The sequence below is a fragment of the Chinchilla lanigera genome, unplaced genomic scaffold (assembly GCF_000276665.1).
Source record: "Chinchilla lanigera isolate Chin_1 unplaced genomic scaffold, ChiLan1.0 scaffold00015, whole genome shotgun sequence".
In the NCBI taxonomy this organism is placed as follows: Eukaryota; Metazoa; Chordata; class Mammalia; order Rodentia; family Chinchillidae; genus Chinchilla; species Chinchilla lanigera.
In genome coordinates this window covers 19,042,935-19,060,453 of record NW_004955416.1, presented here as the reverse complement: position 1 = coordinate 19,060,453, position 17,519 = coordinate 19,042,935, and the positions used below count along the sequence as shown (strand labels likewise).

The window sequence follows — 17,519 nt, the reverse complement described above, 5'->3', positions numbered from 1 at the left end:
CCCCAGGCTTTGTGTTGGGATTTTTGTGTATTATGGGTTTTACTTGTATTTTGTTCATATTAAAATTACTAAATAATTGTTTAGACTTACAGCAGAATGCTGGCAACCTGAGAGAATTTAATGCAGCTTATATCATCAAAGGCTCCTTGGATGGGAAAAGTTTTAAAGCCACTGATTTAAGCTATCATCTTGATTTTTGCTTCTTTAAGCTAACTAAGCTAAGGCATTATGAGGTTAAAATGTTGGTAGTTTCACACCCAGATCGTATACAACTGGGGATGGATCTCAGAGATTCTTACCCTGCTGATCTTTCCCTCTTGCTTGAGTGTTTTTAGCCATGTGTAACAAGTGAAATAGAAGAATCCCAAAAGTAGGGAATATCACACAAGGCAGTCTTTTGAATATTTAGATTTTCTTTTAAAGCTTCTTATGCGTTATTTCTACTTGTTGACTAATTTCTTAGCAGTAATAACAATTTTGCATTTCTGTTTAAAATCTACCCCAGACTGAGAGTTTAGAATGTTTGCAGGGCTGGAAATCTGGTTGGGAAAACATTTTCAAATCTGTATCAGGTTAAAGTTTCACAGTAATTTCTGAGATTTTAAAATCAGTCTCAAAGGGAAAGAGATATTCTGTCCACATTATACTGAGCAAGCTATTCCCACCTTCAATATACATGGAAAGTATTTCTATACTTAATATCACTAAAAATTGAAAGTCATTCATCATTTTGTAATTGAGGCCTTGCTCCTACCTAAGCCCTGAGCTGTTCAAATGTAATTAATGTGTAATAAATCAAAATAACAATACTTTTCCTTCTATTTTGTGTGTGTGTATTGCCCTACTGTCTGATTTAACCTTAGAATTTTAATGCATCCACTTGCAATCTTTTCATTAGGGTTGGAGGAAGAATGCCCCTGCCCCGTTCATCTTATTACTGCCTACCTGGAAATGAGCTCACCACTGTTGTATCTACCTCGTTTCATGGATAAGGGACTGAAATTGAGATATTTTACCCTAAATTCGTCACAGACCCGATATTTTAAGCCAATTCTAATTCTGTTTTCTGTGTGCTAATCTGTTGCTAGGAATTCTTAGGAAAATGTCAGATAGTACTAAATTTTTAATACAGACATATATGAAAGCATGTTTAGCAGGGAAAAATATTGCACTCACTTTCTTATTTATATTCTTCCTGTGGCATCTCAGAAAAATAGCCTGTGAAAACTGAACATTGCTAAGAATAGAAATTAAACAGGCTTCATGTGTATTAAAGCATTTGAAAACAATATTGATGTTGGCCTTTTGCAATTAATTTGAGTCCTAGATGGAATTTACTTCTTCATGGGAAATTCACTGTGTACCGCTATTCTAATTTGAAAGCTTTGATTCTTCTTTTTCCAAATCTTTTGAAGAAGGAGGCACCACTCACTGACTTTCAAACATTATTTTTGCTTTTGCAGTGCCATAAATGTTTAAGGGTTCAACCTATCATCAGTAAAATCCTTTTGTTTCAACTGTTTCTTTGCTTTTTTTTTATTTTCTAGATTCACGGCCTTTCCACAACACCAGTGCTAATCTGACTGAAAGGTAATACTGTTTATTTTGTTGTTCATTTTCCCAAAATGATATAAAGGAAATCCAAGCTATGTTACGGCATTTAATTAAGTAAACTGAGTTACATGAGCTCATTAGGTTCTTCCTTGAGTGATAAATTTGGAGTAATTATCAAAGGCTTTGTATTGGAGACTGTATTTTTTAAATTAGTACATGCAGTAGTTTTCACTTTGATTCTTTATACTATTTCTCATGATAAAGATTATTTGTGTTTATTTATGTAAAAGTATATTTATATTTGACTATATAAATTTATGTGTGCTTTACTTGTTCGAATTTTTCATTCCTAAATCTAACAGCATTTGTTTCATAATTTTTATGTATTACCTTTTTACTTTAATCTTTTAGACTGTGTTCTTGGGCTAGAAGTGTGATTCCACATTTGCTGCAGTACTTGTCTAGCATGTGCAAGGCGCTGAATTCAGTTCCCAGCACCACCACCACAACAATAAAAAAAAATGGCTATGTCTTTTGTATATCTGTATATGATGTACAGTTCTAAGTAATTGAATAATTTTAGTTACTTAGTGATCCAGAAGCTTCTCAATGAGTGTTTTTGTTTGCACTGCCTTCATGTCTTTTTTGTTCCTGTCTAGAGCAATGGTTTTTGTACAACTTCCCTTTTGTCTTAAAGGAGTACTTTGTTTTGTAAACACTTACATAAATAGACTTCAGCTGTTGAAGAGAACCCTTATGGTTCTGCTGCTGCTTGCCCTCACAGAAGCCTGCACTACTTCAGGGAAAGCCCTAAGTAATTATTCTAAGTAAATACCTAAGCAAAATAGTATAAATGGATTCTTTTTCCATTATTTATTTAAATGTCCCATATTCTTTAAGAAAATCAACTATTGAAGGATCCCTAAAGGTCACAGTGTACCTGTCTCAGATGAACTTAGATTTGACGTAGGCTTCCTGAACAAGTGGATCAGTACATCTGGATCTCTGGAAAACTCTCGAAATGAAACTCTCTACTACCTTCCTGAAATCTGCCTGCTAGTATATTCCCTCCTAAAATTACTCATAGTTCATGGACAAGTCCACAGTCTTGATTGTCCAGTATACTATAAAGCTAGAAAAGTTGTGTAACCTCTGCTATTAAAGAATTGGATATACAACCAGTCAGAAGATTCCTTGGTTTGCAACCCTTATTAACAAGTACCCTCCTGTTCCAGTACGTATATGGATTCCCTGTCATGCACCAATTTTTTGCAAAGAAGTTGGTAGGCATGCTATTTTAGATTTAAGACATTTCAGGTAAAATAATGAATAATAGGCTCTTTGATAATCAGTTACTTAAAAATCTGTAACTAAAACTTCAGGGGTTTTGTTAGAGTGGTGGTGGTCTTTTTGGTTTGTTGCTGTGTTTTGGTTTTGTTTTGTTCTGGGAACTGGATACAGGGCCTTCCAGCTGTAGTACTTTTTTTTAAACTTTAAGGCAGGGTCTTGCTACGTTGCCCGGGCGGGGCTCTTGAGTTTATGATCCTCCTGCTGCAGCCTCCCAGAGTGCTAGATTACTGCTATACACGACTATGCCCAAATTCCATAATCAAAGCATTAATGGCTGCTTTAAGAAAACTTAACCAGGTGTTTATAATGTGAGCATGGGGCATGCTCTGTTCTTTGATATTATATAAATAAAATGATTAAGCAGCTTGTCTGTCTCTTACACTGCTTCCCGTTTAACTTCTATAGTCCTTTTTTTGAAAATGTCTTCTTATTTTTATTTAGTATAACAGAGGAGAACTATAATTTCCTGCCACAAAGCCCCTCCAAGAAAGATTTTGAAGGGAAGAGTGGAACAAAAGTCAGTCGTACATTCAGCTACATCAGGAATAAAATGTCCAGTAGTAAGAAGAGCAAAGTAAGTATTACTGTGGACAGTCCTTGTGTGACCACCTCAGTCCATCACTAGTAAACTTGTGCATGACCAGTGTATAACCCCCTCCCATGAAGTTAATAATGAGAACATAAATGAAAACAAATCCAGGGCACACTTAGAAATAGGCTACTATTTGAAGAAAAATACCAGTAATAAAAACATAGGTACTGATGTTCACTGTTTTTATTCTATGCCAAGAGCCTTCATATATCAGTATTTCTCTTCAGTTACTCAGCAAGGTAGGCATGAGGTAAATTAACCTATGGAGAAGAGGTTCACACCCAGATCTCTTTGGTTTCTGGTCCACGCTCTGCCACAGTGCTTAAGTCAGTAAATCAGATTTGAAATTCAGTGGAATGGTTTTATGCTGAGATCAGGAAATTAAGCAATATTTGTAGTATTTTGGTTTGGGAAAAGAAAATTATCCCACAGAAAATTATAAAAGTTTTTTTGTTTTTTTTTTTTTTTTTTTTTTTTTTTTTTTTTTTTTTTTTTTTTTTTGGTTTTTGGTTTTTCTCCGGTACCGGGAACCGAACTCACGACCTTGCGCTTGCCAGGCAGGCGCTTTTGCCGCTGAGCTAAACCCCCAGCCCCTATAAAAGTTTTTAAAGACTAATTCAATTTGAATTTTTTGTTCAGTCTGAGGGTTTTGTTTGTTTTGATTTTGCAGTATTGGGGATTCAACACAAGAATTACTAAACTATATCCCCAATCCATTTTAGTTTTGAGATAGGGCTAAATTACTTAGGCTGACTTCAAACTTGCACTCCTCCTGCCTTAGCTTCCCTACTAGCTGGAATTACAGGCATGTGCTATCATGCCTGGCTTAGATGTATTTCTAATTAAGAACACTTAGAATATATCCTATTTAGTCCTCCTACTAGATTACAATATTTAAACTAGCTTTTTAAACCTAGTTTTTGCATGTTCATTATAGGAATCTTCAAAATGTCAAAAAAAATTAAAAATAATCTGTAATAAATTCTATGGAGATAAATAATCTCAGCATTTTCAAATCAGTGGGGAGAAACTTTGTACCTCCCACTTCCCCTGTATTTCTTTCACCTACCCACAAAACCTTTGACATGATAAAGAAATAATAAAAATTTGAATTAAGGCATTTTGCAAGGAATTATGGTGCATATTATGTGCAATGTATATATAAATATATTTATATATATATATTTGTATATTTAAATACACTTACATACAAACATGTGCATATATACATTCTTAGAAATAAGAATAAACAAACATAGACCCTCAAGAAAAGTACACTTCCTCCTGAGCCTTTCATGCCCTCCGCTAAGTAGCCACAAAACTCACCACCTGAATTGTGTTTTCTCTTCACTTCTCTTGCCCAACTGCAAAATACAGAGAGAGTAGGCAGTCAGGAAAAGGTGGAAGGAGTCTAGCAAATCATTTCTATCATAAGCACTTACTTAACTATGAACTTTGTAGTTAGCTTTATTTTATAACTTTTAAAAAACTTAAGTCAGAGAAGATAGAATGCTTACCAGTGTTCTTACTGACAGCAAGGCTTAAAATAGAACCTAATGTATTTTACTTATTCACACTTGGACAGAGGAAAGCAAGAGAGACTTCTTACAAAGGTCAGTATAAATAGCCAGATATTACTGAGTGATTTCTATAATCTCAGTCTTAACCTTGTAAACTTTTGAGATCTATTTAGGATGGTTTCAGATTTTTTTGTTTTTATTTTGGTTTGGTTTCGTTAGGTTCTTAAACTGTCATTAAACAAACTTAAGTGAAAGGCAAATAAATAAGTGGAGATTCTTACTTATATCCATCTCCCCAATAAATGGACTTTCAAGACAGTAAATACACCACTGACCTTGTTTATGAGGTAATACATAAATTCATGGGAAAAAAAAAAAAAAAACAAAGAAAAAGTAAACTTAGAAATTAGAACCTGATCTTTTACCTAAAAAAGTCTTATGCCAGCCTCTTTATTTTATAAATCAGAACCCAAAGAATTAGGTTCAATCATAGAACTTGACAGTATTTGAGTACCCCTTTTGAATTCTAGCAAATAGCACTTCACATTTTGTGCTTACTCTTAACCGATGTTCTACCCTGCCCATTCTCAGAGGAGTAGAGTTATGTAGAAATTGGATGAGAATTTATTTTAAAGGGGTATCTGTTGTCACTGGCCATATTGAAGTTACCAGTTAAACTTTTGCCTCAGATCATCTCCTTTGTCGAAATGAAAGCACTCTTGCAATTGAGACTGGTTCCTCTTTCAGTCTCGGCTTCAAGATTTGATCTTTGAGACTGTGCTGCCTTTTGCTATGGAAACTCAAAAAATTACTAATCCATAGTCTTAGATTGTACTCCATTTCACACTATCAGAATCTTTTACTGTAATGAATTTAAAACCATAAAAAGAAGATTCACTTTATTTTTTGATAACACAGAATAAATAACCGTCTTACTATGCTGTGAATGCATAATGCAGCTTTAACATTTAGAAGCAGTTTATTTTGTAAATGATAACAAATATAGATGAATTTCAAATCTTTAGCATGATAATACTAATTCTACTTTTTCTTAATCATAATACTAAAATTTAAAAGTGCTAGTAGAGATGTCAGCATTGATTTTTCTATGAAGATGATAAATTTTCACTTTTTATTTTTAAATTATGCTATCAGAGCCCATCTAATCTGTTTTATTCATCTATACGATAATGTAACCCTGCCTATTTTCTGAAAAGAAAAAATTTAAGCATTTACTGAATTATTATATTACCATATTAAAAGAACAACTATAATTTTTATCTTAGGGTGATTTGGAAATTTCCTGTTTTCTCATGCATGGTATATATACTGATACAGACAGCTTATAGCTACTAACCTAAACTTACTACATTCTGTATGTTAAATTGTGGTCATAAACAGTTCTTGGATAATACTCAAAGGAGCCAGGAGTCAGCCATGAGGTAGCAAATGGTTCACATACTTGGTAATACATTTTGCAGACAGACGGGGAGGTACTTGGGTATGTGGATATGTAGTTTTTATGTAAGAAATTTAGTTACCAGTCCCTAACATGGGCATATTTAAGAGGCATCAATAACTGGTGTGAGTTATTAGATAAATGTATTGACTATTTCTGAGATGGGTAGAGCCTAAACAGGAAGTACAACAGGAAGACTGACAGTTTCTGCTTTTGTCTTTGAGAAGTAGTACTGTTTCTCACTAATTAGGTTTGGTTGTTAAAAGTATTCAAATACTTATGTAAGGTTCAAGTTCATAAAGAGAGTGAAGTAACCCTCTTTAAACCATCCTATCACACTGGTTTTCTTTTTCTCTACTAAGCTTTCCTCTTTTCGTGCACAATCAGAGGATGTTTAGAAATGTTTTAGACCAAACATTCTGACTCAAAGTAGATTATTATGTGAATTTATAGCAGTACGTTGAACTCCAATGCCTAGTTTCTGTGGTTTGTATGAAAAAGAACTATGCCCATTAATGTTTCAAAGGTACCAACTAGAGTACATTAGTGTTTGTAAAAGGTTAGGTCAGTATTAAATATGATTTTCTTATATCTTTGTTTAAAGATCTGTACCAGGATAGTTGTTAGTCTTGCTGTGTTTTCACAGTGGTCCAGAGTATTGTGATTTTTCAGTGTAATTCACTTTAAGCGTAGGATTGGGAAAATGAAAAATCATTTTCATTATTAGATTCTAGGGTACATGTTGCCAGTATCTTTCCTTTATAAATGCTGTTCGAATCTGTTCCCACAGTACATTGTTAAAGAATTTTTGCAAGTACTAACCATGGACAAATGAAACTTCAGAAAACAATCAAATACAAGTTTTTCATTGGCAACTTTAATTTTGAAAATTTCCTAAAAGGTTCTGCTTTTTGTAAAATTTGAAGTTTGTTTTTAAACAGGAAAGATATGTTCCATTTATTACTGAGTTTCCATATTGCAGTGTAAGTACTGTCCACAGACACTGGATTTTGCTTCGTTTAATTCCCTGGTCTTTTATAACTAGAGTAGTTTTACCAGCAGCATTCAAATAGTTAAGCTTGTCTGAAGGGATAAAAAGCTATCTTAAGGAAACCAGCAGCCTCAGCCCTCCCTCCTTCCCTTTCTCAACCAGTCTCTGGCTTCCTCTTATGGTTTCACTAATGGCAGCTCAAAGCTGTTGTGCTCTGCCCTGCCCGCATGAGCCCCTCCTTCTGTGAGAGCACATTTCCTGGCATGGGGGCTGCATCATGTCGGTTAAATGGGGTCGACTTCCTGAAGTACCCCTGATAACAGTGAGATTCCCAGGACAAAAGTATGGGCAGGTAAGAGCCTGACTTTTCTAAAGCACTGAAATCTGATAAAAACAGAAAGAGCGGTATAATTGGTTTGTTACTTTGTTTTGTCTTTGGAAGAACTATTTTGGATTGTTGCAGGGGATGATGAAATTATTTATTCAGATATGAAGAGCATTGCAGAGTGTGGAAGAATTAGCGAGTTGTAGCTTTTTTGACTATTGGAGCATACTTTTAGCCTCCTTAAGCAAAAAAGGCAGATGCTTTTTAGTTTAAAATTTTATACATAGAGAAGCCTGCAGGAAAATTTAGTGGAAATAAAGAGGTTTTTTTGAAAAACTCGGATTTTTATTGATTTCTGTTGGAGTTTTATGTATGTTAGCAGTTAACTGATTTTCACTTTGAACAGTTTCCTGTTTTGTAAAGTGAAGTTTGCTTTTCTCCCTTCCTCTCTTAATATTCTGTATAGTTCCAGACTAGAGCACTATGGCTCTTAGATTTTTATATGTAGTTTTCTATAAACAGAGGACTTCACATGAATCTTACATTTTAGGAAGTATTTACCATTTCAGTAGAGTGGATAGGTTTTTCACAGAAAATGCTTTGTGTTCTCTTGCCTGTGCACTGCAGTGTCACAGGGACTGAGAGTTGAGTTGGCCAACCAGATCTGGATGTTAATTCTAGATCGAGCATTGTTGGTGGGTGGCCTCAAGGGTATTTTTAAACATCTCTAAGCCTCACTTTCCTCAGATGTAAAGTGGAGATAACTAGTACTTAATTCATTGAGTTGTTAGAAAATTCTTACAAATTGCTTATTACCATGTCTGACACACAGTAACCATTCAGAATTTAGCTAGCTAAAAAAAAAAATTGGAAGCATAATACCTGGCTTTCCCAGTTTAGAGTTACTGAATCATATGAAATAATCTGTAAAAAAGGTATTAACTTAAAATGTAAGGTATCAAGTAGTGTCATGATCACTAACTTTGAAATACCATTTTCCAGATACTTTTCTAGGTTATAACAATAGTGTGTGGCAAAACCTGAAACACTTAAACCTCTATTGTGGTTCTTTGTAGTCCAGTTGGTTTGAAACGAAATTGTTAGATTTTGATTAGCTAGCCAAGTTCTTTGCCAAACAGTTCTTTCAAAGAATCCTTTCTGAAGAGTGTTATCCCCACGGGCCTGGCCACTTAAGTATCCCTGACTTTTTTAGATAATTTACATAAGGATCTAGCACTCTTAGATATTTCTTCAACTTTTTCAGGTTTAAATTCCTTTTCACTCCTTTTCATGCTTGTATAAGCTTTGATAAACCTCTCTGAGATAAAAGTGTGGTGCCATATGAAAGCACTCTTCTTTTGGTCTGTCTCCAAAGTGTTCAGGCATTCCTGTAGGGTTTTTAGGTGACATACGAAGAAGCCCGATACCCAGAGCTCCTTACTCCCAATCCTGGACACCTTTCCCACTGGGTTCAGTCACTTCTGTGCCAGCCAGTGTCCTGGAGCTTTGCCTAGTACATGGCACAGCACTAGTCTGCTCAGTCACTAGCATGCACCCAGTTGGCAGGGCACATACTAAATATTCATGAATGTCAGTTTCCTGTTTCCTTTGGACAGGTGAGGGAAGACTACCAGAAAAGTAGGGAGCTTTGCAGTAGAAAGCAGAGAACAAGTCTTGGGAATCCTGGTCCCTTTAAACCAGAGACACTGCCTATTTTTCTTAACTTTCTGGGCCTTGGTGCAGAAGAGTTAGTGTCTAGGCCATGGGACTTCCTTTCTGTGTGTCCCCATTTTCTTGAAGTTACCATTATGGAACTAGTTTGAGGGGAGAAAGAAGGTAGTTTAGAAAAAATACCAACAAGACTTCTTCCTCTCTTTTTCACACTTCCTATCCTCCCTGCTTGGCACCAGTGCCCTTTTGCTACTCCTTAGTTTTCTTTTCTCCATCTTCAAATCAAAATTTCTTTTCCATCATTACAGGGAAAGATACTTATCTTTTGGGTTAGGAGAGCAGTAATCTAATGAAACTTATTTTCAATGAGGCTGGAATAATTACTGTAATAGCTATTCTTGAATGGTATTGCTTACTCACTATGTGGCAGGCACTCTGTAACATGCTTTACATGTATTTCATGTAATTAAATTTTAGTGCATGTTTGCAGTACATAATGATTATGTTAATCTTAGGGATTTGATACATGTACATAACACATTTTAATTCTTTTTACTTCTACTTTTCCTTCTCTTCCTCTCCCTTTCTTCCATCTATCTCACTTAATTTTTAAAAATAAATGCATATTTTAATTGAGTGTATAATGTGTATATATGTGTTTTACACATGTGTATATATGTGTTTCATATATGCATGCATATATGAAAAGGGCCACTTTCTTACTTTTCAAATAAGGAAGCTGAGACCTAGACATTAACCGGCCCATTGATATGTAGTAGTAGCAGAGCTTAGATTTGAACCTGAGCCTAGCTCCACTGTCCAAATTTTTAACCACGATGCAATTATTTTGTCCTCTTCTTCACAACCATCTCTTCTTTCCAGTTTGAACATTCTGCTCTCTGCCTACAGTTGACCTGAAACTCCTTATTTTCTACATAAGTGGACTGTGCTGTAGCTTATGGAAAATACTCCTTACCTAACACCTCAGGCCTCTTCCCAGTGTTGCTCTTGGAGCATTGTGTCTTTCGGTATAAATAAGCCCTGAATGAGCCACTGCAGAACTGTGTATTCTGTCTAGTTTTTGTATCATTTTTCTAATGTAGCTTGCTAGTCATAAGTTAATAATAAAAAGTTTGCCTGAACGTTGTGCTTCACTTTTGTCCAAAAGATTCATCAATCACTGTTGACTACATGCCATCTGGATATTCAGGTAAAGAACAGGCCTTCCAGTGTTCAATTAACTGTTGATTCTTTTGTTTGGCAGGAAAAAGAGAAAGAGAAAGAGAAAATTAAGGAGAAGGACAAAGATTCTAAAGAGAAGGAGAAAGACAAGAAGGCTGTCAACGGGCACACTTTCAGTTCCATTCCTGTTGTGGGTCCTATCAGCTGTACCCATTGTATGAAACCTTTCACCAACAAAGACGCCTACACTTGTGCAAGTAAGAGTCATGCTTCTTCCTCTCTTACATGAGCCTGGCTGAGGAAAGTTGGTTTCTAGTTTCCTGTCCACCCTATCGCTCATCTGTTCCTCATATATGTAGAGAAGTAGTTGTGTTTATATTTTCATCAAGCATTTGATGAAATTAACTCTAGATACATACATACAGCCTATAATTTTTTCAGACAGTTTGAAATATGGTGTTCTGTTGCCCATGAGCCACCCTTTATTCCAGAAGTCTATGTGAGCATCATAACCTCAAACCTTATGGTGCCCAGCAGTCTCTTGTCAGATCAAGTATACTTATTTTTAAATCTAGCCTTCTGCTATATGATTGAGGCACTTACAGACATTAAGGTGTGGTGCCTGGCGAGGGAGGGTACCTTCTTGTACAGAGAGGTTCCATGTTGACCCATCTTTGACCTGCTTGCAACCACCATACAAGCCAGTCAGTTAACTGGAGTTCCTAGCTTTGATAAGATACTCTTAAGTGAGAGTCAGTTAACTTTCTCTGTAGAGGACTTAGATAACAAATATTTTCAGCCTTTGGGCTAGCTGGTCTGTCACAGCTTCTGAATTCTGCAGTTGCAGTGCAGAAGTGGCCATAAAGACATAAATCGAGGAGTATGATTTTATTCCTATAAAACTTGCATTTGTGGACGTTGAAATTTGGATTTCATAAAATCTTTGTGTGTCATGTATTATTAGTCTTATTTTTTTCAACCATTTAAAATGTAAAAGCCATTCATAGATCATGAAGTGTGCAAAATATGTGGTGATCCAGATTTGGCACATGTACTATAATTTGCAAATAAATTCCAAGACAATAAAAATCAAAATTTTGTCACTGTAAAAATAGTAATATTTTTGTAGCAAATACCAAGGTGAATGAAGGAGGCTGCTTTGGTCAGAGGTGACCAGTCTGGAAATCCAGGCACTCTGGAGCAGACTAGTCCAAGAAGGTTAAGATGACTGAGTATCGTACTATACCTGTAACCAGCGCAGACACTGTAGTGACTAGTTCAGACTCTGAGGAGTAAGTCCCAGTTGATGATGCCATGACATCTTGTTTTCAGTCATTTGTGTTGAGTAATCTCAAGTAATTTGTGACTAAAACTAACTGACTAAAATTAGGGATTTTTAAAAAAGTTTTATTTCAGCAGATTCAAATTTGCTTCTATAATAATTTCCGCTCACTTGCTTTCTTGAGTGGAAGAGAAGTTACAGCTAGCAGTGAACCTACAGTCTGTATTGTGTATGCTGTGATTCTTGAGACATTTTTAAATGACTGACTTTGTCATACATGTTCTCATAAAATTGTTTTTATGGATATAGCCCAAAAATAGTCTACACTCCTATTTGTTTTGCTGTCCTGTTTATAAAATACAAAGAAACGTGGAAGTGCTTATCTAAGTCTTTGTACATCCCTGGATGCAGAAATCAAACATATTAACATTGTCCTTTATGTGTAACTTACAAGAAAATTGGGAGTTTCGCCACATGTTAGTAAGTTTCAGGTAACCTAAAGGGAGCAAGAGGTTTTTTTTTACTTAGGAACTCAGGTTCTGTAGAACTTTTTTCTAGGACACCAGTGAAAAGTCTGCACTTTAGTTATTGAGCTTGTTTCTCAGCACTGGAATAACTTAGTTCCATAGAGCAGAAGTCATCAAGCACTCTTATCACATGTTCATCTAAGCTAAAAATATATTTAGCATATTCACACAGGGAATATATATTTAATGTAAAAGTTTCATGAGTCTTCCTACTAAAGAGCTAATTCTAAGAATAGAAGCCCTCAGATTTGCCATTTTATTGTTTTCTGATTATTATTATGGTTAATATTGTTTTTGATTCATGGCTTCTTTATGGAATTTTTACAGCTCTCTTAGTTTAAAGCAAATAATATAATCTGTAAGCCCACTTAACAGGTGCCTATGTGTTGCCATTCATCTCAACATAATGAAAATGAGCAAATGTAGAGGAGGATCCCAGCTGTGCTTCCCTAGCCCACTTCAGCAAGGAATTCCCCTTCCCCCCTCAAGAACCCACTAGTATCACATATAAAGTGAGGCTGCCTAGCATAATGGTTAAGGACGGTGTCTGTGTGTATATTACTTGTCTTTTAAGAAGTGAATCTAAATGACAGCTGTTCAAGCTAGGACTGTAGCACAGTGGAGGAGTATATGCCTAGCTCACTGAAGGCCCTGAGTTCTATCGCCAGCATCAGTCAATCAGGAGAGAAGGAAGAGAGGGCTGTAAACTTCTCAGCTCATTCTCTAAAATGATTATTTTGCACGTCTTTTCTCTTCAGAGTGCCTTTTCTTTATTTGGGAGTACTGGTCTCAAAAAAAACCAAGATACCATATTTTTGATGAGCAGTATGGAATTGATATTCAGGGAACTTTTTCAGTAAAGCAGTTGGATGCCTGCTTCCTACTATAAAACATACAGTAAGTCCCCAATTTAGGAACATTCCAGTAGTGTACTATATAAGATACAAATGACTCCGACTTAAGAATGCCGTCCCAGAACAACTCTTTCATAAGTCTGAGAGAGAGAGAGAGAGAGAGAATGAATATGTGTATCTGCCAAAGGGAAAATCCCTGAGGGAACTCAAAACTAGGGACAGGTTGTGTACATAGTAGGAGCTGGATCTGAGACACTGAAATAAAACCAAGAACTTTGAAAGCTAACATCCACAATAAAGGGCCTGAAAAAATTGCACTGCTTTCCAGAAACAGCAAGAAGCTTGCAGTCTCCCAGGGCTCTAGGTGAGAATTCTTCATCATGCATAAATCTGGACCCCAGATTTATACCATTTATATGTGCCAGAGCTCTTTTCCTTGTGCTGTAGAGAACATTGGCCACATGGCAGAAATGTCCACCGTAGGTAGGAGGACCCACCTCTTTTAACCACAGGCACCCTAAGCCCATTTTTTTTTATTGATTCCTCTTTCTGTTAAACACTGTAGAAAGTTTACTGAATTCTCTAGATGATGGTACATACTTAGCTAAGGCACCATAGATTGTCACTACAATGTGTGCTCACCCCACCCCACCCCACCCCACCCCTCGAGCAGATCTGATATAGTTGTTGGAGACTTCTGTGGGTCAAGGATAACAGAGCAGCCTACAAAAAGTCACTTTTGGTGGGTCTGGTACTGATTAAGAAAAAATACATGAAAGAGGTATTGACTTAAGTTCTCAAATTCTCAGTCACATCTGTAGTAACTAAGAAGTTTAATAGGGAGTGGTTTTCACCATATCTGGTATTTAGAAGTTCCACAGATTTTTAAAAATGTACATATATTTAAAACCAGTTTCTATTCTCATTAGACTTTAATTGGGCTCAAAGTCCTATGGCGGGTTTTTAGTTAAGTTGTTTCTGTTAGAATAATGATTTGAAAAACCATTAATTTAAAAATACTTCACAAGAAAAGAATGAAATAGTTCACCATACAGTCTCGTTTCCTTTTGAAGATTTTAAGTGTTGTCATTAACTGGTCTTTTGCTATCAAATGAGCATTTGAGGTGAACAGTTCCAAAACCATTCTTCCACCACCGCTTCACACCAGTAGATATTAGGAGTAATATTCATAGAGCCTGGTGAGCTTTCTGGACAGACTTGCTAAGCTTGCTAGCTTCAGCAGCCTTCTTGTCAATTGCGTTGGAGACATCAAGGCAGTTGTGTACTTTATGCGACTGACAACAGTCAAAGCAGAAGAGAAATCAGAGAAGCTCGACACCCACAGCCTTACCAGGAACCATATAAACCCATGGCATCATCACCAGATTTCAAGAATTTAGGGTTGTTTCCTCCCTTCTTATCACAACAGTGACTAGTCTTTTCTTTGAGCTCAGCAAAATTGGAAGCAGTGTGAGCTCTCTGACAACCCAGGACAGAAGCATAGCTGGCAGTTGGCTATGTATATGTAAAGCAAACATATTTAAAAATACATTCGACAGGATAACGGGATAATCACCTGAGCAGTGAGGCCATCTGCTTCCATTGGTGGATCATTATCAGTGTTATCAGCAGCGTTGCCACTACAGACATCTTTGATAGAGGTGTTCTTGAAGATGATGCCCACAATGTCCCCAGGACGAGGTTTACTGGAAGCGTGATGCAACATTTCATCCAGTTTTTACTTTGGGTATGATGTTGACTGGAACAAAGGTAACCATCATGCCCGGTTTGAGAACATGAGTTTTAATCTTGCATTTTAAACATACAGCCTTAGAAGGGTATATCAGATTTTATCAGCATATTACCTTTAATATTAGCCCACCTATCCATTTGTATTTTTACTTTAATCTTTAAGAACAGTAATTGAAGAAGACCAGGATTACAAAGTAAACCATTCTTTAAAAATTGCTAATACTTGTTTTATATAAGTGAATAAAAAATGTTCTGCATCATGCACTTAAATATAAACAGAATTAAATTAGATGCTAGGGGTTGTGAAAGTGTCATATGTACCTCTGATTTCCATTTTTGGAGTCCATCAAGACAGCCTCATTGATTAAAACTAACTCAAAAAGTAAATCTATACTAAATATTTTATGTACTTGAACACATATAATAATATCATTTCATTTAAGACTATTTTAAGATAGACCAGTGAAACAGTGTGCTGGCTCCTCATTTCATACTGTTTATAGTAAGCACCGGGGCTTTTCCGCTAGTCCTGTAAATGTTAGTGTCGTCCGGGGGAGTTTGCTTGCTCTGGAAGCACATAATTTCATGCAGTTGGTTGTTGCTAAAGGCTGTTCCCTTTTGGTAGGGTTGTTGGGTGGAGGGAGATGTGCTGTCCTTTGCCAGTGGTTCTCTGAGTTATGGTAACAGGTTGATGAAATCAAGCATCACAGGATATTTTAGTTCTACCTGCTTAGCAAAAACAGGGGAAAAGAGTTTGGTTTTGGACTTGGGGCTGAAAACAGTGAGGCAAAGAATCAGCTTAAAGCAATAGTTCAGCACTTGATTGTTGCTCATATGCCAGCAAGGCTCAAAACTGTATTCTTGATTTGCAAACTGCCCCACATCAGAATCTTAGGAGCCAAGTACTTCAGCTACAGCCTTTGTACCATTTGCTCCAATAGTATTGAATAGTGTCCACATTTGGTAGTGGCATTAAGGTGGGTGTGCAGCTGTGCAGCATGCCTCTTACAAAAAGAGAGGGAGAAATTGAGGTCTAAACACGAAGGAACAGTGTGTGATCATCTTACCAAAAGAGGGAAAGTAATTGGCTGATTCTCCTGGCTTCCTAAGGAAGAGTCTATAATGCGTGTTTGCATGTATGAAGCCACATCTGTTATCTTGGCAGGAAGTGGAAAATATGAGTAACTCTGGGACTCAGAATCTTTTGTCCTTTCCCTTCATCCCTCATGATCAGGATCTTCCCAGGAGTGAGGAAGTATAGCATCCCTGCAGTTAGTCTTCTGCCTCCTACAAAACCATTGTGCTCTTAGAACAAAGCAGCTTTGCTTTTTGTTTAACAGAAAGCCTGTTTTATTGACCTTTGGAAGAAACTTCATACCCCAGGCAACTCTCAGTCAGGTCTTGACTCCTGGTTTAGAAAAAGACCAGTGGTATAGCCCGTCATAATGATGTGTTACGATGCTTTATATTGACTTTCTTCTGTCTCCTGCCACTTTAGTATATCCATCTGCATGCAGATACTAGAGAGATTGAACAGGATGGAATGTCTTAAATGAGCATTTCTGATGCTATTAGATTACACCTGGACCGTGCTGAAACTGTAAGATTAAAAACTATGGAAATTGTCAGAATCATGCATACTAAAAATAGCAAACCACAAAGCATCTGTATAGCTCCCTTGCAGTCTGCTTCTGCATTTAAAAAGAATAAGTAAAAGCAAAGCCCAAAGCTTATTGTCAAGACTATTGGAAAATAATTTAATTTAGGAGAGGCACGAGAGGATTTTTTTTCTTTTCAGCCTAAATTGAAGTCCTGCTTTAGGGTTAAGTGACTTTAGTGAAGGGAAGAGAGGAGTATTTTTCCAGTTCTTTTTTCTTTATTATGTGAAGCTGTCCTCAAAATAATCAGCTACTTTTCATACCTGCCACAGATAGTGTAGTTTGTGGAAAGCTTGGTAGAGTCCTCCAGAATAAGGAATTTGTTGTGTTCAAATTTGGGGGTATTGCTATTGGTTTTCTTTTGTTTTCTTTAAACAGATGTAAAATGATATTGAGATTTTGTTGTTGTGTTAGCAGTTTCTGTATACTTTTATGGTAGGTTGTTTCTCTTGATTAAAAAAATAAACAATTATTTTTTATAATTGGAATTGGCTGGAATCTAAGTAGGAAACATAAGAATTTACAATATGAGTGATGGTTGGATTTTGCTTTGGATTTTATCAGGAAAAGCAGCTCTTAAACAGTTTTCTGGCATTTAGAGTTAATTGCTTATATGAGATAGTAAAATACATGTAACTGATTAAAGAAAAAAATGGTTATTCAGGGAAAAGAGAGGTGAATGAAGAGCTTGAACAGTTCTAATTCAAGGAGAACACTTGCATTTTGTTCCATTTTTATTTACTAGTGTTCTTATGAAAACTGCTTTTATAAGCACTTCAGCCAAGATGGTTTGGCTCTTTTT

The 17,519-nt window shown here is 36.2% G+C and overlaps 1 protein-coding gene across 6 annotated transcripts in view; it reads left to right on the top strand.

Annotated features, from left to right (window-relative positions):
* Positions 1-17,519, top strand: part of Akap13 (A kinase (PRKA) anchor protein 13) — a 321,318-nt gene that overhangs the window by 267,070 nt on the left and 36,729 nt on the right. For all 6 annotated transcript variants that reach the window (XM_013512533.1, XM_005381591.1, XM_013512532.1 and 3 more), the window contains 3 exons: positions 1,548-1,590; positions 3,346-3,478; positions 10,727-10,901. In XM_013512533.1, the coding sequence (XP_013367987.1) occupies positions 1,548-1,590; positions 3,346-3,478; positions 10,727-10,901 (351 nt within the window). The remainder of the gene's footprint in view (positions 1-1,547; positions 1,591-3,345; positions 3,479-10,726; positions 10,902-17,519) is intronic.